This window comes from Chiloscyllium plagiosum, unplaced genomic scaffold (genome assembly GCF_037043375.1).
Source record: "Chiloscyllium plagiosum isolate Xiang-an unplaced genomic scaffold, Cpla_swu_hap1 HiC_scaffold_10, whole genome shotgun sequence".
NCBI classification, from domain to species: domain Eukaryota; kingdom Metazoa; phylum Chordata; class Chondrichthyes; order Orectolobiformes; family Hemiscylliidae; genus Chiloscyllium; species Chiloscyllium plagiosum.
In genome coordinates this window covers 117515433-117542556 of record NW_028270148.1, presented here as the reverse complement: position 1 = coordinate 117542556, position 27124 = coordinate 117515433, and the positions used below count along the sequence as shown (strand labels likewise).

At 41.8% G+C, this 27124-nt stretch overlaps 1 protein-coding gene across 3 annotated transcripts in view; it reads right to left on the bottom strand.

Annotated features, from left to right (window-relative positions):
- Positions 1 to 696: 696 nt before the first annotated feature.
- The window catches only part of vps54 (VPS54 subunit of GARP complex), a 102230-nt gene continuing 75802 nt past the window's right edge, over positions 697 to 27124 (bottom strand). For 2 of the 3 annotated variants that reach the window (XM_087991701.1, XM_087991702.1), the window contains exons 19-23: positions 23673 to 23794; positions 20972 to 21052; positions 19615 to 19722; positions 4411 to 4505; positions 697 to 2000 (exon numbers count right to left, since the gene is read on the bottom strand). In XM_087991701.1, the coding sequence (XP_087847827.1) occupies positions 1895 to 2000; positions 4411 to 4505; positions 19615 to 19722; positions 20972 to 21052; positions 23673 to 23794 (512 nt within the window). In that variant the 3' untranslated portion in view covers positions 697 to 1894. The remainder of the gene's footprint in view (positions 2001 to 4410; positions 4506 to 19614; positions 19723 to 20971; positions 21053 to 23672; positions 23795 to 27124) is intronic. The other variant, XM_087991703.1, reaches the window with a different exon arrangement.

Below are 27124 nucleotides of genomic sequence, written 5' to 3'. Positions count from 1 at the left end.
GATAGAAGTTTGTAGAATTCTAAGAGGCATGGATAGGATAGATAGTTGGAGCTTTTTCCCCCCCAAAAAATGTCAATTACTATGGGCATAGATTTAAGAGGGGGAAGTTTTAAAGGAGATATGTGCAGGAAGGTTTTTTTTAAGAGGAGTGGTAGCTGCTTAGCTCACACTGCCAGGGGAGGTGGTAGACAAGCAGAAGGCTGGAAGGACACAGCAAGCAAGGCAGCATAAGGAGGTGGAGAAGTCGTCACTTCGGGTATAACCCAGAGGTGGCAGAAGCAGATACAATAGCAATGTTTAAAAGGCATTTAGACAAACACATAAACAGGTAGGGAACGGAGGGATAATGACCAATGCAGGCAGGTGGGATTAGTTTAGAATGGCATCATGATTGGCACAGATATGGTGGGCTGAGGGGCCTGTTCCTGTGCTGTATTGTTTTATGTTCATTTCTGAACATGTAATTATAAATAAACTCTAACTTGAGCATTAAGCTTTATTTCCAGTCTGGTAGCAAACCAAAGGTCAGATTGCAGGTTTGAAGAGAAAGTAAACATGGTTTCTGGCTATGTAAATACAGCTGAGGCAAATTTAACTTTCAAATCAAAGATCTGCAGAGCAGAAGAACTTGGACATTCAGTGTGGGAACAAAAAATCATCATGTTACAAGACTGCAAAGCAAAAATCAAAACTAAATAACTTCCAATTAACTTTTATTTTGAGATTTCAAATTAAAAACATTAGGATTGGAGAAATATTACTATTAGATATCAATAAACCCCTCAGCAAGCTTGGATTTCAATAAATTTTTAATAGCAGCACAAATGGAGATATGGTCAGTCTTCAGTGCCACCAATGTTTCATTAGGCACTCTCAGTAAATAAGGATTTCACTCTCACAGCCCAAACTGTAGCTTGTTGGACTGTAAGAGAAATCAACCGAGGCACTTGACTGTATCGAGGCATTCACTGCTGACTCTGATTACTAATGGTGCAAACCTCCCACACAACTGATAGAAACAAATCTCAATCCAACACAATTTTATGGAAAGGTCTGAAACTGATAAAATAAACACATCTTAACCAAACCATTACATAAAAACCCAGTGAGGCATTTTAAACATAAAGTACTTCCCGTAAGCACTTCTAAACAGAAACCAGAAGCTGACGTTCAATAAAAGGAAATTTGTTAATGTGCCCCAAACAGGGAAATAAGCTTTTATTACAAATATATCATAATGACTGACTTCTGTTGTTTTAACAAAGGTGCATTGAGGATAGAATAGTTAAAATAAACCCTGAAATGCTTTGATTTTAAAGTTTGGGTTATCAGCAAGCTGTGGGGTATAGGAAAATGTACATTTGATATGCAACCACCACTCCAAAAGATTTTTAAAATCCATAGAAAGGTCTGTAAAAAAATAAAGCTCCTAGATAATTAGCAACCCCACATGGATAAGAAACAACCAATCCATTTTTATGAATTGTTAATGTTGCAAGAACTTACAACTGTTTAAAAGATATTTTATAAACCGTACCATCATTAGCTATGCTTTCTTCTAAACATATAGTGTGATTGCACATGAGGTTTAACATACAAATAATCCGATGCGAAGCATCCTTTAGTGCTACAGTCCGTCTTCCAGTAAAGCCAGAGGTCATGTATAGTCCTGCATTTGGTCCATAGAAACTTGAGCTTAGGTTTGAAACGATTGAAAAATGATGATTGATCAGTTGATGACTGCCGTCACAAGGACATTTGCAGCAGCACACTGCCCAGTTTGGCCTGTCGAGATGCTGTTTCAGTGAAGTACTGTCTTTACGAAGTTCACGGCAGTGAAGGCCTAGGATCATCATGAAGGTTGTGTGTGTGCACAGCAGCGTCCTTCAGAATGTCACCTCTTCGGTTCCCAAATTTCTATCATATTAACGTCCAAATTCTCAAGACCTTTTAATGCTTGGATATTTCCAGTGTAAAAAGCAAGATCTGATGTAACTAGCCTGCAGATGAAACAGATTAATTTCCCGATCATCTTTCCAGCATTCAACAGCGTGATTCCCACAACTACTACATTGCTTAATAATAAATCTTAGAGCAACTCCTCTCCCTTCACTTGTAAGAAAAGTACCACAATAATCATGGGTGATTTTAATCTATTCTTAAGAAATAGAATCAAATTGGCTAGGGGAGCTCAGATAGTGTGTTCATCGTGTGTTTTGGATTCAGTTTCCTGCAGCAATGTGTTCTAAGGTTGACCATTGGATCATGTGAAACGAGATAAGAATAATTAATAACCTCATTGTAAAGGCACCCCAGGAAAGAGAGTTCATAAAACAGCAAATTTTTCATTCAGTTTGGGGGAGAGAAAGTGGATCACACTCTACTGTTGTAAACTTAAACTATTACAAAGCCTGAGCTGGCTAGAACAAACAGGGAAACTAGATTAAAGGATAAATCTGTATAAATATACTGGCAGACTTTTAAAGATATATCTCAGAATACTAAGCAAGTATATATCCCAGTGAGAAAAAAGATTCTAAGGGAAGGTTATGTGGCTAATGGTATAAGTTAAAATTGTACTGAACTGATAGAAAGTTAGTTTAGAGGGAGTCTAGGAAAGTAATGATGGAAAATAAGGAACTAGCAGAATAAGGAAATGAACTGATATTTCACATCTTTGTCAGTAACAGTGAACACAGAGAACATCACAGAAATAATAGTAAATCAGAATTAGATCGGGAGCAGGGAACTTTAACCAATTCTAGTAACCAGGGAAAGGGTACAGAGAAAATGATTAGAACTAAAACCTGACAAGTCTTTGGCCCTGCTGAATTTCAGATTCAGATGTTAACATGAGTAACTGCTGAGATAGTGGATGCTACAATTGTACAGAGCATCGGTGAGACCACATCTGAAATACTGGATACAGTATTGGCCTCTCTGTTTAACAAAAGAATATAATCGCATTAGCATTTGCTCATTGTTTGGTACCTATAATGAGGAGTTGAGGCAGGTGGGAGGTGCTTTTCTTATGAGGAAAGGTCCCACAGGCTAGGCAGAATTTCCAAGAATAAGAGCGGATCTCATTGAAAGGTAAAAGATCATGAGCTGTTTTGACAGGAATATTTCATAGAGTTTTACAGCATGGAAAATGCTCCTTCAGCCTATTGTGTCCGCGCTGGTCATTATGGGGCTGAATTTAGAATGAGAGGATATGGTTTAAAAATGCATTTCCTGTTTCAGAAAGAGACAGGCAAGAATTTCTGCTCTGAGCTCACTGGACTCCTAGAGCAAGCTGTAGAGACTGGGGTTTGTTGAATATAGCTGAAAATGTGTTGCTGGAAAAGCTCAGCAGGTCAGGCAGCATCCAAGGAGCCGGAGAATCGACGTTTCGGGCATGAGCCCTTCTTCAGGAAGGGTTTGTTGAATATATTCAAGGCTGAATTACACAGACTTGCAATCAACAAGGGAAGCGCAGTTCAAACTCCATTTATATTAGCCATGATCTTATCGAACAGCAGAGTGGCCTACATCTGATCCCAGGGCCTAGGTCACCCAAACACTTCCCCGTGGCCAACCTTTACACAACCAGGAACAATAACACTCTTCAATGCCATTATTAACTTCATGTCCTGTTACTAAGACATTACAATGAGGAGTCTCTAAGAATTAAGCTGGTTCCTTTGGGCACAAGGAATTATAAGCATGTTCTGAATGTTACATTGGATTTACTGAACAAAACAATGATTGGTATCCCAATATAAGAAGCTAAAGTGAGTTAAAATCTGCTTAGTTATAGATGCTGAGCTCAGCACTGAATTATTAACAAACTTTTTTGTGATAAATCCATTTTCAGTTGTACTAACCGAGTACAACATTATCACACAAATAGATGATGGGGTTTTTCTGTAAGGCAGTAAATTGTATTTCAGTTATTTTTCAAACTGGCCACTTGAATTGGTTCCTGGCAGATATATTCAGTGTGATACAGTTCAAGGCACCACCACCTTCTAGAGCACTAATTAAGGGATGGGCAATGGATACTGTTCCAGTCAGCAGCATCTGCATATCAACAATAAATACAGGACAACCTCTGTATCCGCGGAACTGTTTTCCGCAGTTTCAGTACCTCGCGGTTTACCATGGCCTGAACATATTACAGGAAACATTCCAGAACCAGGAGGCTGCTGGCAAGGTAGGTTTCCTATTTAAATGAATAGGTTCACACCTATCCGTGGTAGATCATGGAATGTATCCCCCATGGGCTCAGGGGGACTACTGTACACTTTTAAAATGAAAGTTAGTTTGAGTAGAAACATGAAAAGAGAAAAACAACACATCTCAAAGTGGGTCCAAACAAACCCCAGTTAGAGTCAAACTAGGTGTTCACAAAACCACAAAGGCACAAACCCATGCAAAGGTCCTCCATCATTCACAACATTTAAACGTATTAGCTGTCTCTTCAGGTGAATTTTAAAACTGGAATTAATTCTCAAGAACAGCATCTGGGGAAGAAGAGAGATAAAAAGAAGTGCGTGTTATAGCTATAGCTACTGTCAAATACAAAGTTAAGTTTCTTGCAGAAGGATAGAGTCACACAACTGGGCAAATCCTCGGCATAATATCACAGATGAGCTGCACCACCCTCAATTGATATTTGTTGTATTAAATATTCTTAAAACAGTTCACGAGAGGACAAGGACACAGTTAAAACCAGTACCACAACCTTCAGGTCACCTTTAGTGGATGTTACTGAGCAGCCACTGGGAGGCAGGATGGGAAATTCACGTTTATACTTGAAGTCAAAGTAGACAGTTTGCCCTAGTAAGCATCAATGATTCTGAATACCCACAGAGAACTTAATGCAACTGCCAAACTTCAATACCACTTCAATCATCAATAACAATGAATTGGTCATCAAATCCACAGCAGCTGTTCAATTCTTAACCTAGATTTGGATTTATTCTTCAAAGTATAATGCAGCCATGACACATTGATCAAAAACAATTAAAAAATGATCTTTTACAATACTTAAATTGTAACTGTCAAGAGAGAATTGGATGAATCGTAAAGATAGAAGGAAAGAGTAAGACGGAGTTTTGGAAGAGCTGGTAAAGCACAATAGGATGAACAGCTTCCTACACCACATCATGCTTAGTCAATTAGCTTAGAATTATTACAGCAGTGAAACCACTGAATGGCATATCAGAGGAGCTTTGTTATGACAACTGAGTTGATTGACTGTGAAGTTACCAACTGGCTGCCCGAGAGAGCAAAATCCTTGAATATTTCAGCAATGTTAGTGTTAGTGTGTGTTTGTGGAATATTGTAAGATTAGTTATTTACCATCTGGTCACTATGAGGCTGTCAAACAACGTTGAGAATGCTGAGAGGTTATGTTATCAGTGCATTGCATAAACTGAACTTAAATAATCCCCTCCCCTATCAGCATTCCGTAAAAACCACTCCCTCCGTGACTCCCTCATCAGATCCACACCCCCCACCAACCCAACCTCCACTCCCGGCACCTTCCCCTGCAACCGCAGGAGGTGCAAGACTTGCGTCCACACCTCCCCCCTCACCTCCCTCCAAGGCCCCAAAGGAAACTTCCATATCCGCCACAGATTCACCTGCACCTCCACACACATCATCTATTGCATCCTCTGCACCCGATGTGGCCTCCTCTATATTGGGGAGACAGGCCGCCTACTTGCGGAGCGTTTCAGAGAACACTTCTGGGACACCCGGACCAACCAACCCAACCACCCTGTGGCCCAATACTTCAACTCCCCCTCCCACTCCACCAAGGATATGCAGGTCTTTGGACTCCTCCATCGCCAGACCACAACATGACAGTTGGAGGAAGAGCACCTCATCTTCCGCCTAGGAACCCTCCAACCACAAGGGATGAACTCGGATTTCACCAGTTTCCTCATTTTCCCTCCCCCCACCTTGTCTCAGTCAAATCCATCGAACTCAGCACCGCCTTCCTAACCTGCAATCTTCTTCCTGACCTCTCCGCCCCCACCCCAGTCTGACCTATCACCCTCACCTTGACCTCTTTCCACCTATCGCATTTCCGATGCCCCTCCCCCAAGTCCCTCCTCCCTACCTTTTATCTTAGCCTGCTGGACAAACTTTCCTCATTCCTGAAGGGCTTATGCCCGAAACGTCGATTTTCCTGTTCCCTGGATGCTGCCTGACCTGCTGCGCTTTTCCAGCAACACATTTTCAGCGCTATTCTAGATCTGCAGACAGCTTCAATGTGTACCCTGCACCATCTTACCCTCCCTCTCTCTCTCTCTCACACACACACACACAGGAGAAGGATTAACAAGAAGTTCCAGCCCCAGGAATTTCTTAACTCAGTTCTGACTTCACCAGATCAAGAGCAGTTCTCTGAAAGCTAGTGATTTTAAATAAACTTGCAGGACTACAACTGGTGTTATGTGATTTCTGACTTTGTTCTCTCCAGTCCAACACCGGCACCTCCACATTGCAGACCAAGAGAGCCAGGGTTAGGGAGAATTTCCTATCGTTCCCTCTCTTGATCACCATTAGCAATGTGCACTAAAACGGAGAATGTGGACTATCAGGTAAGCAGAGGATTGAATTCAGCACACGTGATTTTCATGGTCCAATTACTTGCTGACATTTCTTGTTAAATCAATATTGTGACAGAACCATTGATGAAACCAGAAACCAAAAAATTCTAAATTTTTTGCAGTTTTAACTTCAATGTGAATCAGAATCAATGGAAATTGCACACAAACTAACAGCCAAATGATACTTCAAATAGCAAGTGCACTGGACTCTGGGCATTCCAGCAGATTGGAAAACAGCGAGGATGATGCCACTGTTTACAAAAAGGAAGGTAGACAAAAGATGGAGAATTATAGACCAGTGAGCTTAACCTCTGTAGTGGGGAAGATTCTTGAGTCTATTATTAAGGAAGAAATACCAAGGTATCTCGATAGAAATTGTCCTGTCGAACAGACGAAATCTATGAAGACACTTTGAGCAAGGTGGCCAAAGGGGACCCAGTAGATGTGGTGAACCTAGATTTCCAAAAGGCCACACAAAGTGCCGCTGCATATGTTAAAGATGCATGGGGTTAATGGTAAAGTATTAGCATGGATAGAGGATTTATTGACTAACAGGAAGCAAAGAGTGGGGATAAATTAGTGCTCTTTGGTTGGCAATCAGTGACTAGTGGTGTTCATCAGGGATTGGTGTTGGGACCGCAATTATTCACAATTTACATAGATGGTTTGGAGTCGAGGACCACGTGTAGTGTGTCAAAGTTTGCTGATGACACTAGGATGAATGACAGAGCAAAGTGTGCAGAGGACAGGGATACTTTGCAGAGGAACATAGACACATTTGTGGGCGGCACGGTGGCACAGTGGTTAGCACTGCTGCCTCACAGCGCCAGAGACCCGGGTTCAATTCCCGCCTCAGGCGACTGACTGTGTGGAGACGTGTCTGCTTGGGTTTCCTCCGGGTGCTCCGGTTTCCTCCCACAATCACAAAGATGTGCAGGGTCAGGTGAATTGGCCATACTAAATTGCCCGTAGTGTTAGGTAAGGGGTAAATGTAGGGTTATGGGTGGGTTTCGCTTCGGCGGGTTGGTGTGGACTTGTTGGGCCGAAGGGCCTGTTTCCACACTGTAATCTAATCTAATCTAATCTAAATCTAATCTAATCTAATCTAATCTAAACATCGAGTGTGTGGGCAAAGGTCTGGCAGATGGAACACAATGCTAATAAATATGAAGTCACCCATTTTGGTAAGAGAAACAGTAAAAAGGACTATTACTTGAATGGTTAAAAAGTTGCAACAGACTGCTACGCAGAGGGACCTGGGTGTCCTATGCATAAACCACAGAAGGTTGGTCTGTAGGTACAACAGGTAATTAAGAAGGCAAATGGAATTTTATCCTTCATTGCTAAAGGGATTGAGTTAAAAGGCAGGGAGGTTATGTTACAGCTATACTAGGTGTTGGTGAGGCCACACCTGGAGTACTGTGTGCAGTTTTGATCTCCATACTTGCGAAAGGATGTACTGGCACTGGAGGGGGTGCAGAGAAGGCTCTTTAGGTTGATTCCAGAGTAGAGGGGGTTGGTTTATGAGGAGAGGCTGAGAAGACTGGGATTATATTCATTGGAATTCAGAATAATGCAGGGAGATCTTATAGAAACATATAAAATTATGAAGGGAATAGACAAGATAGAAGTAGAGAGGATGTTCCCATTGGTGGGCAAAACTAGGACAAGAGGGCGTAGCCTCAGGATTAGAGGGAGCAGATTTAGGACTGAATTGAGAAGGAACTTCTTCACCCAGAGGGTTGTTAACCTATGGAATTCCCTGCCCAGGGAAGTAGTTGATGTTACTTCCGTAAACGTTTTAAAGCTAAGAAAGATTTTTTTTGAACAAGAAAGGAATTAAGGGTTACAGTGAGAGGGTGGGTAAGTGGATCTGAGTCCATGAAAAGATCAGCCATGACCTTACTGAATGGCGGAGCAGGCTCGAAGGGCCAGATGGCTTACTCCTGTTCCTAGTTATTACATTATGTCCAAACAGAAAGATAAATTTCACTTTAGTAGTCAATACAAAGTTAAAAATCACACAACACCAGGTTATAGTCCAACAGGTTTAATTGGAAGCACTAGCTTTCGGAGCGTCACTCCTTCACCAGGTGGTTGTGGAGGACACAATTGTAAGACACAGAATTTATAGCAAAAGTTTAGTGTGATGTAACTGAAATTATACTTTGAAAAATACCTTGATTGTTAAGTCTCTCTTCTGTTAGAATGACCATGTTAGTTTTGCTTCTTTCATATGTAACTCTCAAAACCTTTTTAAAAGTTACATTCTCAAATGAACTTTAACAATTGGTGCTATGTCGGCCCAGATAATACATTGAAGGTGTGAGGTGCCCTGTGTGAGGCTGTCTGTGCCCCAATGGTCAAACTGATTCTAATCTAAAAAACGAATTTACAGAATCTTACAAGGATTCATGCAATTTTTGAGCAAAGTAAAATGTAATTCTGCAAGTACAAATTCACCCCACAAAATTATGTGTGTGTGTATATAGTGCAGTGGGGTCACCTGTAGTGTGAAATGAACCCAAGGTCCCAGTGGAGGCCATCCCCATGGGTACTGAACTTGGCTATCAGCCTCTGCTCAGCCACTTTTCATGTCCCGAAATCCACCTTGGAGGACGGTCACCCGAAGGTCTGAGGTTGAATGGATGAGGGCGTAGAAGGGTGGGTTAGTAAATTTGCGGACGACACTAAGGTCGGTGGAGTTGTGGATAGTGACGAAGGATGTAGTAGGTTGCAGAGAGACATAGACAGGATGCAGAGCTGAGCTGAGAGGTGGCAAATGGAGTTTAATGTGGACAAGTGTGAGGTGATACACTTTGGACTGAGTAATCGGAATGCAATGTACTGGGCTAATGGTAAGATTCTTGGGAGTGCAGATGAGCAGAGAGATCTCAGTGTCCCGGTACACAGATCCCTGAAAGTTGCTACCCAGGTTGACAGGGTTGTTAAGAAGGCATAGAGTGTTTTGGCCTTTATTAATAGAGGGAATGAGTTCTGGAACCAGGAGGTTATGCTGCAGCTGTACAAAGCTCTGGTACGGCCACACTTGGAGTATTGTGTACAGTTCTTGTCACCGCATTATAAGGAGGATGTGGAAGCTTTGGAGAGGGTGCAGAGGAGATTTACTGGGATGTTGTCAGGTATGGAAGGAATGTCTCACGAGGAAAGGGTGAGGGCCTTGAGGCTGTTCTCGTTAGAGAGAAGGAGGTTGAGAGGTGACTTAATGGAGACATACAAGATAATCAGGAGGGTTAAATAGGATGGACAGGGAGAGCCTTTTTCCAAGTATGGGGATGCAAACACAAGGGGACACAACTTTAAAGTGAGGGGAGATAGGTATAAGACAGATGTCAGAGGCAGTTTCTTTAGTCAGAGTAGTAAGGGTATGAAATGCTTTGCCTGCATCGGTAGTAGGTTTGCCAAGTTTAAGTGCATTTAAGTCGTCATTGGACAGGCATATGGACGTACATGGAATCATGTAGGTAGGATGGACTTCAGATTAGTATGACAGGGCGGTGCAACATCGAGGGCCGAAGGGCCTGTACTGCGCTGTAATGTTCTATGAATGTGATGAGATATGAGACACTCAACACTGGCCAAGTCACGAGTGCCTGCCACGTACACGGTGGGAGGTATCCCCACATGTAAAAGTGGTATCCATGTCGACATTTTGACACATCTTGCAGCATCTGCTGTGAGAAGGACGTATGGTGTTGTCCTCAAAGCCAGGCAGTTTGCTGCAAACAATGATCTGTTTGATGTTTGGTGGTTGTTTAAGGCGAGAAGTGGCTGTGCGGGGAAGGTCTTGGCGAGGTGCTCATCCTCATTGATAATGTGTTGCAGGCTGCGAAGAACATGGTGTAGTTTTTCATCTCCTGGGAGGTGCTGGACAACAAAGTGTACGCTGTTGGTTGCAGCTCATGTCTGTCTCCAGAGGAGGTCATTACGGTTTCTTGCTCTCGCACGTCGGAACTGGCGGTTGATAAGTTGAGCATCGTACCCCATCTTATGAGGGTATCCTTGAGTACTTCAAAGTGCCCGTCATGTTCCTTCTCATCCGAACAGATCCTGTATATGTGTAGGGCTGGTCCATAGGGGATGGCTGTTTTAATATGTTTCGGGTGGAAGCTGGAGAAGTGCATCATTGTGAGGTTATCTATGGGTTTGTAGTAGAGTGAGGTGCTGAAGTGCCCATCCTTTTTAGAGATGCATGTGTCCAAGAATAAGACAGATACTAGAGAGTAGTTCATGGTGAGTTTGATGGTAGGACAGCCAACAATAAAAAGTGGCCAAGCAAAGGCTGATAATCAATTTCAGCACCCATGGGGAGGGCCTCAACCAGGACCTTGGGTTCATGTCACACTACAGGTGACCCCACTGCACTACACACACACACACTCCTACAGACCCATACACTCACGCAGACCCTCTCTCATACACAAGCTTTCTCATACGCTCACACGCACCCCCTCACAGACTTATATCCCTTTATACTCTCTCTCTCTCTCACACACACAGACTCATAGATACTCAAACTCCCCCTCACTCATACCCACATACACACATGTCTAAGTTTGTGAGGTGAATTTGTACTTGCAGAATTATACTTTATTTTCCTCAAAAACTGCATGAATCCATATATGATTCTGTAAATCCATTTTTATGATTAGAAACAGTCTGAACATTGGGGCACAGACAGTCTCACACACAGTCTCACACCCTCAATGCATGATCTCGGCAGAAATGACACCAAGTGTTAAAGTTCACTTTAGAATGTAACTTTTAAAAAAGCTACACAAATGAAAGAACTGAAATCAACATGGTCATTTAAAAGATGAGAGACTTAAACAATCCAGGTCTTTTTCAATATGTAATTTTAGTTACATCACACTGTAAACTTTTGCTATAAATTCTGTGTCTTACAATTGTGTACTCCACAACTACCTGATTAAGGAGCAGCTCCGAAAGCTAGTGCTAATAGTCCTAGAAACGTAGAAGAAAGGATTGCGAGGATGATTCAAGAGAAGAGTGAAAGTAATAGGGTGGTTGTTATGGGGGACTTTAACTTTCCTGATATTGATTGGGAAAGCTATAGCTCAAGTTTGTTAGATGGGTCAGTGTTTGTCCAATGTGTGCAGGAGGGTTTCCTGACACAATATGTAGATAGGCCAACAAGAGGTGAGGCCATACTGGATTTGGTTCTGGGTAATGAACCAGGCCAGGTGTTAGAATTAGAGGTAGGTGAGCACTTTGGGGACAGTGATCACAATTCGGTGACCTTTACTCTAGTGATGGAGAGGGATAAGTGTGCACTACAGGGCAAGAGTTATAGATGGGGGCAGGGAAATTATGATGCTGTGAGGCATGACTTAGATGTGTGGCCTGGAAAAGTAAGCTTCAAGGCAAGGGTGTAATTGATATGTGGAGCTTGTTCAAGGAGCAACTATTGAGTGTCCTTGATAAGTATGTGCCCGTCAGGCAGGGAGGAAAGGGTCGTGTGAGGGAGCCGTGGTTTAATAAGGAATTGGAATCCCTTGTTAAATGGAAGAGGGCGGCCTATGAAAGATGAGGCGTGAAGGTTCAATTGGGGCGATTGAGAGTTATAAGGTAGCCAGGAAGGACCTGAAGAGAGAGCTAAGAGCAGCAAGGAGGGGACATGAAAGGTCCTTAGTTGGTAGGATTAGGGAAAACCCTAAGGCTTTCTATAGGTATGTCAGGAATAAAAGAATGACTAGGGTAGGAATAGGTCCAGTCAAGGATAGTAGTGGGAAGTTGCGTGTGGAGGCTGAAGAGATTGGGGAGACACTGAATGAATACTTTTCGTCAGTATTCAATCAGGAACAGGACATTGTTGTCAATGTGAGTACTGAGTCACAATTAAGTAGAATGGATGGCTTTGAGGCATGTAGAGAAGAGGTGTTGGAAATTCTGGAAAGGGTGAAAATAGATAAGTCTCCTGGGCCTGATGGCATTTATCCTAGGATTCTCTGGGAAGCAAGGGAGGAGATTGCAGAGCCATTGGCCTTGATTTTTATGTCCTCGTTGTCTACAGGAGTAGTGCCAGAAGATTGGAGGCTAGCAAATGTGGTTCCCTTGTTCAAGAAGGGGAGTAGGGATAACCCTAGTAACTATAGGCCGGTGAGTCTCACTTCTGTTGTGGGCAAAATCTTAGAGAGAATTGTAAGGGATAGGATTTATGAACATCTGGATAGGAATAATGTGATCAAGGATAGTCAGCATGGTTTTGTGAAGGGCAGGTCGTGCCTCACAAACCTTATTGAATTCTTTGAGAAGGTGACTAAGGAGGTGGACGAGGGGAAAGCAGTGGATGTGGTGTATATGGATTTTAGTAAAGCGTTTGATAAGGTTCCCCATGGTAGACTACTGCAAAAAATACGGAGGTATGGCATTGAGGGTGAGTTGGAGGTTTGGATTAGGAGTTGGCTGGCTGGAAGAAGACAGAGGGTAGTAGTTGATGGCAAATGTTCATCTTGGAGTGCCGTCACTAGCGGTGTTCCGCAAGGATCTGTTTTGGGACCATTGCTGTTTGTCATTTTTATAAATGACCTGGAGGAGGGGTTAGAAGGTTGGGTGAGTAAGTTTGCGGATGATACGAAAGTCGGAGGAGTTGTAGACAGTGAGGAAGGATGTGGCAGGTTACAGCGGGATATAGATAAGCTGCAGAACTGGGCAGAAAGGTGGCAAATGGAGTTCAATGTAGCTAAGTGTGAGGTGATTCACTTTGGTAAGTGTAATAAAAAGATGGGGTACTGGGCTAACGGTCGGATACTTGGTAGTGTGGATGAGCAGAGGGATCTTGGTGTCCATGTACACAAATCTTTGAAAGTTGCCACCCAGGTAAATAGTGCGGTGAAGAAGGCATATGGCGTACTGGCTTTTATTGGTAGAGGAATTGAGTTCCGGAGTACTGAGGTCATGTTGCAGTTGTATAAGACTCTGGTGCGGCCGCATCTGGAATATTGTGTGCAGTTTTGGTCGCCATACTATAGGAAGGATGTGGAGGCACTGGAACGGGTGCAGAGGTGGTTTACCAGGATGTTGCCTGGTATGGAAGGAAGATCGTATGAGGAAAGACTGAGGCACTTGGGGTTGTTTTCATTGGAGAAAAGAAGGTTTAGGGGTGACTTGATAGAGGTGTACAAGATGATTAGGGGTTTAGATAGGGTCAACAGTGAGAATCTTTTTCCACGTATGGAGTCAGCTATTACAAGGGGGCATAGCTTTAAATAAAGGGGGGGTAGGTATAGGACAGATGTTAGGGGTAGGTTCTTCACTCAGCGAGTCGTAAGTTCATGGAATGCCCTGCCAGTAGCAGTGGTGGACTCTCCCTCATTATGGGCATTTAAGCGGGCATTGGATAGGCATATGGAGGATAGTGGGCTAGTGTAGGTTAGGTGGGCTTGGATCGGCGCAACATCGAGGGCCGAAGGGCCTGTACTGCGCTGTATTCTTCTATGTTCTATGCTTCCAAATAAACCTGTTGGACGATAACCTGGTGTTGTTAGAGTTTTAACTTTGTCCACCCCAGTCCAACACCAGCATCTCCAAATCAATACAAAGATAGGTCTTTGTCAACTACACACACAGACACACCTACCTGCATCGCTCCCAGACAAGTGTGGCACTATGTAGCTACACAGCTGCTGGTTGTTACTGGTGCAGAGTAGGTCAGGAGACTAATCCATTTCACATTTGAATTTCAGGGTACAATTACCATCAGTGACTGTTGCAAGGCCGCTCATCCATAGGTCACAACAGTCTTGATGGTGTAGCTCTTCAAAGTTACTTTTCAACTATGATAAGTAAAATTAGGTCACATGGGATTCAGGGCGAGCTTGCCAATTGGAAACATAATTGATTTAATGGCAGGAGACAGTATTTGGACTGGAGGCCTGTGACCAGCGGTGTTCCACAGGGATCGGTTCTGGATCCTCTTTTGTTTGTCATTTATATAAATGATTTAGATGAGAATACAGAAGGCATGGTTAGGAAGTTTGCGGATGACACCAAAATTAGTGGCACAGTAGACAGTGAAGACTGTTTTTTTTAAGATTACAAAGGTATCTTGATCAAATGGGTCAACAGGCTGAAAAATGGCAGATGGAGTTCAATCTGGATAAATACGAGATATTGCAATTTGCTACAACAAACAAGGACTGGGCTTATACAATTAACAGTAGGGCCCTGGGTAGTGTTGTAGAACAGAGGGACCTAGGGGCGCAGGTACGTAAGTCTTTGAAGTTTGTGTCACATGTGGACAGGGTGGGATTGAAAAAAGCATTTGGCATGCTTGCCTTCATTGCTCAGTCCTATTGAGGAGAGGAGTTGGGACATCATGTTGAGGTTACATAGGACATTGGTGAAGCCTCTTCTAGAATACAGCGTCCAGTTCTGGTTGCCCTGTTATAGGAAAGTTATTATGAAGCTGGAGGGGGTTCAGAAGAGATTTACCAGGTTTGTTGCCGGGTATGGACGATCTGAGCTATAAACAAAGGCTGGGGCTTTTTTTCAATGTAGTGTTGGAGTTTGAGAGGTGACCTTCCAGAAGTTTATAATATAATGAGGGGTAGAAATAGAGTTAATGTCATTTGTCTTTTCCCTAAGATGGGTATTTCAAGACTAAGGGGCGCATTTTTAAGGTGAGAGGAGAGAGATTTTAAAAAGACACGAGGGGCAAATTCTTTACACAGAGGGTGGTTTGTGAATGGAATGAACTTCCTGAGGGATGTGGATTCAATTACAATGGTTAAAGGACATTTTGGATAAGTACTTGAATAGGAAAGGTTTAGGGGGATATGGGCCAGGAACTAGTTTAGTTTGGGATTATATTCGGCATGGACTGGTTGGACCAAAGGGTCCGTTTCCGTGCTGGATGACTCTATGACTGACTAACAATAACACCCCAATTCACAGGTTGGTTGTTTCTGAGAAAACACCCAGGTTTCAGCAGCCTGAGCTAGTCCCAGTTTTCTGCACTTTGAAGCTAGCTTCCAATGAGCCACCGAGAGTTCCTGTCTCCTTTACTGTCTCTCAGAAAAACTAAACCTTTTCTGCGAGTCATGTGCCTCCTCTTCTCAAAAGAAGTCAGTATTCCTCGTCCTGTTTGACTGTTTTCTTCTGATCTCTGCATCTGCGGACTTCGCCCACTGCTCATATCCCTGTTTGTGTCTACTTCACTTCCATCATGTTGGTACTGCTTCCATGTCAAAGACTGCTGAGTCACAGAGCAGTGTTTTTCAGTTTTCAAGAAAAATGTAATAGTTACAATTGATGCAAACTAGAATTACAGAGCTGGAAACAGATCCTTTAGTCCAACTCGTCCATGCCGACCAAATATCCTAAATTAGTGTAGTCCCATCTGCCAGCATTTCTCTTCAAACCCTTCCTATTCATATACCCATCCAGATGCCTTTTAAATGTTGTAATTGTACCAGCCTCCAGCACATCCTCTGGCAGCTCATTCCATACACGTACCACCCTCTGCATGAAAAACTTGCCCCTTAAGTCCCTTTTAAATCTCTCCCCTCTCACCCTAAACCTATGCCCTCTAGTTCTGGACTCTCCCACCCCAGGGTAGAGACTATGTCTACTTACCCTATCTATGCCCTTCACGATTTTATTAACTTCTATAAGGTCACCCCTCAGCCTCCGACACTCAAAGGAAAACAGCCCCAGCCTGTTCAGCCTCTCCCTTCAGCTCAAATCCTCCAACCCTGGCAACATCCTTGTAAGTCTTTTCTGAACCCTTTCAAGTTTCACAGCATTCTTCCGATAGGAAGGAGACCAGAATTGCACGCAATATTCCAACAGTGGCCTAACCAATTTCCTGTACAGCCGCGACATGATCTCCCAACTCCTGTACTCAATATTCTGACCAATAAAGGAAAGCATACCAAACGCCTTCTTCACTATCCTATCTACCTGCGACTCCACTTTCAAGGAGCTATGAACCTGCACTCCAAGGTCTCTTTGTTCAGCAATATCCCCAGGACCTTACCATTAAGTATATAAGTCCTGCTAAGATTTGCTTTCCCAAAATACAGCACCTCGCATTTATCTAAATTAAACTCCATCTGCCACTTCTCATCCCATTAGCCCATCTGATCAAGATCCCTTTGTAATCTGAGGTAATCTTCTTTGCTGTCCACTAGACCTCCAATTTTGGTGTCATCTGCAAACACCACTAACCATACTACCTCCCAGATTCACATCAAAACTGTACATGTAAATGATGAAAAGCTGTGGACCCAGTACCAATCCCACTGGTCACAGGCCTCCAGTCTGAAAAGCAACCCTCCATCATCATCCTCTGTCTTCTATCTTTGAGCCAGTTGTATCCAAATGGCTAGTTCTCCCTGTATTCCATGAGATCTAACCTTGCTAATCAGTCTCCCATGGGGAACTTTGTCGAACGCCTTACTGAAGTCCATATAGATCACATCTACTGCTCTGTCCTCATGAATCCTCTTTGTTACTTCAAAAAACTCAATCAATCAAAATTTATTCACAAATGTTCTTAAAAATTAAAGAAAACATTAGATTCCACAAGCAATTCAATGTAATTATGCATTTTTCGTAAATACAGCTTTCAGAGATCATCAGGATATGAACCTGTGTGGCAGGTGTGGGTCTCACCCACAAGAATGTAAACCCAATCAGCATCAATGTCTTAAGGAATGGGCAAGTAGGTGAGGGAAGATTCATTTGCTTTGGCCACAACTGCACCAGTTTTGAAATGTGGATTCATGCGTAATAAGGTCTCTTAGAGATTCGAGCAGTGCTACATCAGAGAAAGGAATTATACTGAAGAGGAACTGACTGCAAATACACAAATAACTCAAGAATAAAATATGCATTACGCCAACCCTTCATGTGAACACTGGAAGTCGCGTTGTTACACTACACTGAATAGATAATTGCTGAAATTAATCTTACAAATGAAGTGCATTTAAATGGCTGATCTGGAGAATCCAATGTAATACCTGGAGACTGCTTTTACTTTATAATAAAAATGCCTAGTTGTAAAAAAAAGAACGTTTAGCATATCTCCATGCTCTGTGGAGTAGTTTGCAACTGAACAGAGTTGTACTAAACAAATGGGCCCATGTTATCAGTGTAGATTTAAAATAGTTTCTGTCAATGCAGACTAGATGGGCCAAAGAGCCTCTTCCATACTGGATGATTCTATGCATTATTTCATACCAGTGCATAAATATCTGCAACAACAAAAAACAAAGAACAAGGTTGCCATGCTGCTATCTACATCTATCTCAGGAAAGTGACAATGTGATTGGTGAAGAATGTTGGATTTAATCCCCTTCTTTCTTAACCGTGCCCTGTTTGGCACGCCCCCTGCTAATCACCAACACATTTCACTCACTAGCCTGAGTGCTGCCAGGTTCCACACTCTACACAAGGGCTGGAGAGAAGCTCTGAACATTGACACAACTAGGTGCCAGGCCACGCCATGCCAGGATCAGCTAAATAATTCACTTTCTCAAGCTGCACTGAGTCTAATCTGCTGAATGAATCAAGCCAAATGTTTACAGCTAGTGGATAATCATGTTCTTAGTCCATGGAGAGCCACAGCACAAGTACCATCCTCAGCAAAGCTTTAGTGCACTTTCCTTTGAAGTTTGACTGAAATTAGCAGAAGGCCATTAATAGTTTCTTATGACCGAAAGGTCTCTGAATCAATCGATGAAAACCTTTCCAAGACCATGAAGACCCCCAAGACCTTGGGGCTAATGTTTAGAAACAATCATGGTCTTTGAACGGAAGTAAGTCAAGCTGCAAAATGATGGCTTCTTTATGGAAACAAATCAGTATGCAATTTTTCAGACGAATAACACTTGCAGTGAAGTTTCAGGAACAATTTTAAAAGCTTTTTACATACACACAACTAACATACAGCTAGAAATTCTTACACAACCTTTGCTTGTAAATGAGCAACCAAGGTTACAGTGGCCTTTGGTAGATTAATCTTATTTAAATATTTCAATAGATATTAATTGTTTAGACAGGAAGAAAAACCATCATTTCAATTTACCAGAGTTTTGGAACTTAAGTAATTGTGCAAACTTGTCCTGCAGCCATGTTAGTTTCTGCTGTTGGAACCATGCCTCAAATAATATCAATTCAACCAGGGCACATTAAAATATTTTATCCTTCAGGCTGTCGAGGGACTTGCAAATTGGCCAAAAAAGTAACAGATGTGAGGATTGGGAGCACGTTCAGAATTCAGCAAAAAAAGAGAAAGGGATTGAGAAAGAAGAGGGGGAAATCTTGCAGAGAACATAAAAAATCTTTTGTAATCACTCTGTACGTGAAGAGAATTAGATTTATGAAGACAAATATAGGTCCCTTACAGTCAGAAAGAGAGAAGTTATAATGGAGAACACAAAATGTGTTTCAAAAAAGTTGGGGAACATAAGGTCTAGTGAAAGGAGTTACTGAAGGAAATCAGTATTAGTATGAAAATGGTGTTGGGGAAATTGATAGAGTTAAAGGCCAATAAATCCCCACGGACAGAATCTACATCCCAGTGTATTTAAGGAAGTGGCCCTAGAAATAGTTTATGCATTGGTGATCTCCTTTCAAGATTCTACAGACCCTGTGGATTAGAGGATCGCTAATGTAACCCACTATTTAAAAAAGGCAGAGAGAAAAGAAGGGAATTATAGGTGGCTAACTTGACATTGATGATGGAGAAATGCTAGAGTCCATTATAAAGAATTAAACAACAGAGCCCCATCAGTGGAGTGTCACCATCATTAGAGAAAGTGAAATAACTATTTAAATTCTGACACCCAAAAGGAATAATGGACCAATATAACACTTTGTAATTTAATAAAACGTTAAATAAATATTGCTTCTTCTCATCTGGAAAGAAATGAACTATTTGTTATGCTTCTATTTAATGGGCTATTTTAATGTCCAACTTTTCATTGTAGAATAGAAACATTTACTGTAGAAAATGGCCAACCTGTGTTTGTTCCGCAGGTAAGACATCGTGTATAGCTTCATGCATTTTAGCTGTTTGTTTGCAGACATTTCGGAAACAAGCAGATGGCACTGGTGCTTTCACTTCATACTGCAGGCAAAATAAAAACCAAACTTTCACTCGGAATAATGGCAATTTACTATGTACAACGAATTAAAACAATCTACATAGCTGCTTGTTAAACTCTCAGGTTTGAGGGGAAAAGTTAGCCAGTGTTTCCAGCATACCAAATTTAAACATTTCTCCCATCTACATGCAATTATTCTGTGATCCTCCAGTTTAGCAAGTTCCTTCTTCATTGTTGAAGTGTTTTTACTCTTCCTGCCAACTGATTTTTTTAAAACTTTCATTAGAAGACATAAAAGCTCAATCCTTGGATTCAATTCCCCACGCAGTTATTCTGCATCATAAAATCTTGCACTCAATCTTGTGTGACACTATTCCAATCATACCAAAATAAAACAAGTTTCTCAAATATTCAGACATTGCAGAGGAAGAGAAAAACGTTACCAGCTCTCAGTTACAATCTTGACCTTGGATATGGTCCTCAGGGGAAAAAAAAAGGGAAAATTCCTCCTAGTCCTCAGTGATTTCAAACGCCCATCTAACAGTTCATGTAACATCAATTCACTGCCTTCCTGCCCTCCTGACCCACTCCAACCTCACCTCCTAAATGGAACAATCAAATAGTTCAAGGCAGCTCACCACCAACTATAATCTTGTCAGTGATGGCCACATTCAAAGAATAAATATTAAATTTCTCACATTCATCCTCTTACTCCCACCCGCCACTGCCACTCTGTGCACTGACAGCCTGAGTTCTTTCACACTAACAGCTCTCACATCACATCCTCTTCACCCATCTTCCACATCACCCTAACCAGCCCAAAACATCCTGTAAATCATCCCACACTTGAGAAAGAAGGAAAGTAAGTTGCAGTTACAACAAATTCTCACCGGCCCTAACAGCTAAGTGACTAACAGAAACTGGAGCCTCATGAAGCAGATCCACAGATGGTCCTTTCAGCTAAAGGAGAAAAGGAATTAGAAACATGGTACCTGACCAGAATGTCGTTACTGATTCACTCCACAACGAAAGTTAACTGGAACACATCTCAATTTTTTTTAATTGTATTCTTTCACAGGATGAGAGAATCACTAGCTTGTCCAGAATTATTGCCCCATCCAAATCACCCTGGAGATAGTGGTGGTGGTGAACCACTCTCATGAACAGCTGTAGTCCATGACTTGGCTATCATAATAGCTAATTAGGATCAAAGACAGTAGATTCTTAAACACAACAAAAATATACCCAGAAAACTAAAGCTGCTAATTTTACCTTTGACAACGTTTTGTCACAGAGGCTATCCATGATTGCAACAAGCTTTGCCAAGATCTCAGATATATGGTCATTATAATCCTTTAAAACAAGAAGTTAGCATTTATTTCATATACAATGATACCATATGCATCAAAACTAGCTACAGAGTGGCCCTAACTTTCTGCTTGGTTGAAAGAGGTTGAAACACCCAACAGTGTTTGGATTTTAGATAAACCTGAAACGGCAGAATATTAACACACTCGGGTCTATTAGAGCTACAGGTATACTATATGTATCTCAACTTAATAAGGACAGAGAGGGGAAAGAAAGAGCATGGAAAATTAATGAGATTCCACAGTGGAAGAAAGGAAACTCGTATTTGCTCATGACAGCACGGTCAGCAGAAACTGCAGTAGCTGCTGACCTCATAAATAATTCAAACTCAGTATTAATACTATGACTTGATCTCAAAACAGTAAATATTTCTCAACAGCTCAGAGGCAATTTACTGTCGTGAACTCGGGGAAATAACTCGAGTGGTGTCAGAGTGTTACTTGCAGCCACTCAAACCTTAAGAGCTCTCCCAAGTGCTTTCCTATGTCTGATGCCTATGTTTTTCACCCTCACTAACTCTACACCAAAAAAAAACTTTTACATCTTTCAGCAAATAATTTTGCAAGGTTTTACAGCATTCCATTAAAAGGCAAAACCAGCTGGCAGCGAACATAATGTATTATTCAATGAGAAAGGGGAAACTAATTGGACTAATGTGGGGAAAAGACACAGGATGAAGAGTCTTGCTGGGAACAATCCATACATGGTGGTCAGGATTAGTAACAGGTTCTATAGCACAATCCAAGTCCCATTGATCATGGAATGAGCAAGGGATAGATAAATTATAATTATGGAAAGTTTCAATTCACCAACTAAAAGCTGGGTATGGCGCATTGCAAGTGAAGGGACAGAATCAGCAGCCATATATCTAATACAAAGTTGCTTTTTTGACCCAATAGATCAAGAGTTTCATGAAGAAATAACCTAGATCCAAGCCCATAAATTACCAATGGCTGCTAGTCCACAAACAATTAACGTGAACTAATCTAAGACTATTACACAACTATATAGATCATTGGAAAATCTCTCTCTCATGCTGCATCACCTTAGTGGGCGGCACGGTGGCACAGTGGTTAGCACTGCTGCCTCACAGTGCCTGAGACCTGGGTTCAGTTCCCGCCTCAGGCGACTGACTGTGTGGAGTTTGCACGTTCTCCCCGTGTCTGCGTGGGTTTCCTCCGGGTGCTCCGGTTTCCTCCCACAGCCCAAAGATGTGCAGGGTCAGGTGAATTGTCCATACTAAATTGCCCGTAGTGTTAGGTAAAGGGGTAAATGTAGGGGTATGGGTGGGTTTCGCTTCAGCGGGTCGGTGTGGACTTGTTGGGCCGAAGGGCCTGTTTCCACACTGTAATGTAATGTAAACCTTCACTCTGAAGACTGTAAACTGGTGCAAACACACTCCAGAATGATGCACAGAACAATAAAACTATGTCACAAGGTAAATTACTGAATTATTAGAATGAGGAACCTTAAATATATAAATTATTTTCAGTGCACAATGTGATAAAGCAATTCAAAGGTAGAATATGAAACTACTTAGATGATAAGATTATGTAAATACAATGCATTAGCCATATCACACTTGGCGTATACAGAGAAGGAGAAAGTGAGGTCTGCAGATGCTGGAGATCAGAGCTGGAAATGTGTTGCTGGAAAAGCACAGCAGGTCAGGCAGCATCCAGGGAACAGGAGAATCGACGTTTCGGGCATTAGCCCTTCTTCAGGAATGAGGAAAGTTGGTCCAGCAGGCTAAGATAAAAGGTAGGGGGGAGGGACTTGGGGGAGGGGCGTCGGAAATGTGATAGGTGGAAAGAGGTCAAGGTGAGGGTGATAGGTCAGACTGGGGTGGGGGCGGAGAGGTCGGGAAGAAGATTGCAGGTTAGGAAGGCGGTGCTGAATTTGATGGATTTGACTGAGACAAGGTGGGGGGAGGGGAAATGAGGAAACTGGTGAAATCCGAGTTCATCCCTTGTGGTTGGAGGGTTCCTAGCCGGAAGATGAGGCGTTCTTCCTCCAACCGTCGTTTTGCTGTGGTCTGACGATGGAGGAGTCCAAAGACCTGCATATCCTTGGTGGAGTGGGAGGGGGAATTGAAATGTTGAGCTACTGGGTGGTTGGGTTGGTTGGTCCGGGTGTCCCAGAGGTGTATACAGAGAAGAACAAGTAGACTAACCACAATCTTAAGGAAAGCTTGAAATACTGGGTGTACAGACCAAAGCTGAACTGGTTAATATAGAAGTAAATTCAACCATTAAAATAATAAACTGTATGCAAAAGTTATCTGAATAATTATTAGTATTCTGTTTGACCAGAGGATAAATCGTAAACAAGTAGAAACCAAAATTAAGATAGATTATCAGGAAGAATGTCAAAGTGGAGATTGTAATTGTCTGACAGGTAGAAATAAAAATGTCATATATATGCAAGATTACTAAATACAATTGGATTCACATGGATGGCCCAAAAAAGCCCTTCACCTTTTCCTGTGCTCTTCATTAATCAAATCCAGGAATAAATACCTGTAACTAATTTTCATATAACCGACTGTCTTATTTTAAGTTCACATTTAACATATTACACTTTAGATGAAGCTTCACAATCTTACCTTTGTGATGTGGTCAAAGTGCCTCAGCATATTGTATTGCTTTGGCTGGAGCCGACTTTCAAAGTGCAGCCTAATTTTGGGAATGTAGTGCACAATAAGCTGTAAACAACGAGAGGCAAGAGCTACACAGATAAAATTAAATGAAGATTATTAATGGAAATGTCTAACATTTTAATAGACATCAAGGCAATTTTCATTTAATTCAGTGTTGATCAGAAACAAACCACTGGACTGAACCATTCTCATGTAAGAAAAGCACAAATCACAACACCAATGGCCTATTCCATTACCTTAACCTTAACCACCTTTTGAGCCTATTTTTAAACACGAATGGTCTTGGTTTCACACACTAATTCTCATAATGCATTGCTCAGTCTCTCAAACTGAGAAACAAAAGGAACCTCGGATTCTCAGGCCTATTGGAAAATCTTGTTCCAAAGAACTTTCTTCACTGCCTTCATAATTTTTAAACATCTCTATGAAAACTACATCCAATGCCATCTGTTCTGACAAAAACAAGCAGGACCTGTTTTTACACATCCTGCTTTGTATTGCCTCAGAAAGCAGCACCTTAGGACACCTGCACTGCAGCTTCTGTCCTGTCTTAATATCCTTCATACGGCATTCTAGATTGTACACACAAATCCAATTGTGATTTTACTTGGATTTTATAGCTTTACTATTACATCTCAATTTAATACTCAAGGAACTGTGCCATCAAACCCTAACCCCCAACCACAACCATTCTCACTCCCACCATTTCCTCTCTTCAAAATACTTCTTCCAGTCCCATCCCTATAATCTTCTGTGTGGTACTTTATCGTACTTAAAACCAAATCATGCGTCTGTTAATAGAGTACAATTCTCTCAGTCTCTGGTTTGCTTTAATTTTATCCAATACAATGCGGTGTAAATTTAGTCTGCCATTATCTGATGTCTCTCATTCCTTCCAGAGTTACACCACTCATATCTAATTTAAGCAAGACTGGTGTAAAGCATCACACTATACAATTTGCAGTAGGCAGAAGTAAAACAAGGCCATTTCCCTTGTGATTTGATTAAATGTTTGCATTTGCAAAATCAGAAGAAATAGCCTTTACGGATGAAGTTTACATTGCTGCTCTGTCACAGAAGGATGGCTGAATAGAGAAGGTTCTATTAGTACATCTTGACCATACAGCACCTTCCTTGTTAAAGGCAGACAGTATTGAAACTATTTGCTGTAGCACTGGCCTCAACATTGGCAAATATGGTATTTGCTCAGAAATAACACTTGGAAAACAAAGGCTGCATTCAGTATGGAGAGGTTACAGAGAAGCTATACTGACAGAAAAAGTACTGGAGTACAAATCTGACCTCCGCTCTTCATAGCAACACGTGCTGTTCCCTTGTGTACTAACAGGACCGACAGCCAATTCACTGTTAGCACTGAATGAGAACACAGGATGGTTAATGTTGGTCACTCAGTTCTCAAACTTCCCAACTAGGACCTATCAAAGCAAAGTCTAATGATCAGGGAACTGTGATGAGAAGGGTATCAATTATGGGCTTTCACAGAAATGAAAATAAGTTAAGGACCAAAAGACTAACCAGACTTTGAGTAATTAATTACTGCAATTGAAGAAATACTTCCTTCTGTAAATGCTGTAATCTTCCCTTCACGTTGAACAAAAATATTACCTGATTGACTAGCAACTAAACATTAACTATGTTATAACTACATCCTTTAAACTCTTTCAAAAGCAGTTCCCATTATTGCTTGTCGTCAAATAAGTGATTCAATGGATTCTGCACCCAATAGAAAACAGCCAATTTTTCTGAAGATTTGTAGCTTAGGTTGAGGTAAAGGTTGTAAGTTTGCTCACTGATCTGGAAGGTTTGTTTTCAAACGTTTCGTCACCATATTGGGTAACATCATTAGTGAGCCTCTGGTGAAGCGCTTGGTGTTATGTCCCACTTGCTATGTGTGTGTCTTGGTCTCTTAACCCGAGTGATATCATTTCTGGTTCTTTTTCTCAGAGGTTGGTAAATGAGGTCCAAATCGATATGTTTATTGATGGAATTCCAGATTGAATGCCAGGCCTGAGGAATTCCCATATATGTCTCTGTTTAGCCTGTCCTCGGATGGATGTGTTGTCGCAGTCAAAGTGGTGTCCTCCTTCATCTGTCTGTAAGGATACTCATGAGAGTGGGCCATGGCTTTTTGTGGCTAGTTAGTGTTTGTAAATCTTGGTGGCTAGTTTTCTGCCTGTCTGTCCGATGTCGTGTTTGTTACAGTCCTTGTATGGTATTTCGTAAATGACATTCGTTCTGCTGGTTGCTTGTACAGGGTCCTTTAGGTTCATCAGTTGCTGTTTAAGTGTATTGGCAGGCTTGTGGACTACCGTGGTGCCAAGGGGTCGGTGTAGTCTAGTAGTCATTTCAGAGATGTCTTTGACGTATAGTAATGTGGCTAGAGTTTCTGGGCGTGTTATGTCTGCTTATTTGGGTTTGCTGTTTAGGAATTGACGGACTGTGTTTATTAGGTACCCATTCTTCTTGAATATGCTGTATAGGTATTTTTCTTCTGCGACTCATAGGTTCTCTGTGCTGCAGTGTGTTGTGGCCCATTTAAATAATGTCCCGATGTAGCTCTGTTTGTCAGTGTTGGGCTGATTGCTCCTGTAGTTATGTATCTGGTCTGTGTGTTGATTTTCTGTAGATGCTGGTCTGCAGCTCTCCATTAACTGGTCGTTTCACTGTGACATCTAGGAAGGCGAGGTTGTTGTGCTCCTCTTTTGTGACTCTTATGCCAGTAAGGGTATTGCTGATGATGTTGTAGGTTTCCTCTCATTTGTTCCGTTTTGTGATGACAAGGATGTCATCCATATAGCGGACCCAAAGTTTGGCCAGAAATTCTAGCCACATTACAATATATTAAAGACATCTCAGAAATGACTACCAAACTACTCTGACTCCATGGCATCATGGTAGCCCACAAACATACCAACACACAGAAACAGCGGCTGATGAACCTAAAGGTCCCTATACAAACAAACAGCAAAACGAATGTCATTTACAAAATACTCTGCAAGAACTGTAACAAACACTACAGACAGAAAACTAGCCACCAAAAGCCATGACCCACTATCACTAGTATCCTTACATAAAGACGAAAGAGGACACCACTTTGACTGCAACAACACATCCATCCTAGGACAGGCCAAACAGAATTCCTAGAGGCCTGGCATTCAAACTGGAACTCCATCAACAAACACATCAATTAGGACCTCATTTACCAACCTCTGAGAAAAAGAACTAGAAGTGACATCACCCACATTAAGAGACCAAGACACACAAATAGAAAGTGGGACATAACACCCGTGCTTCACCAGAGGCTCACTGATCATGTTACCTAGCATGGTGACGAAATGTCTGAAAACAAACCTTCCAGCTCAGCGAACAAATTTACA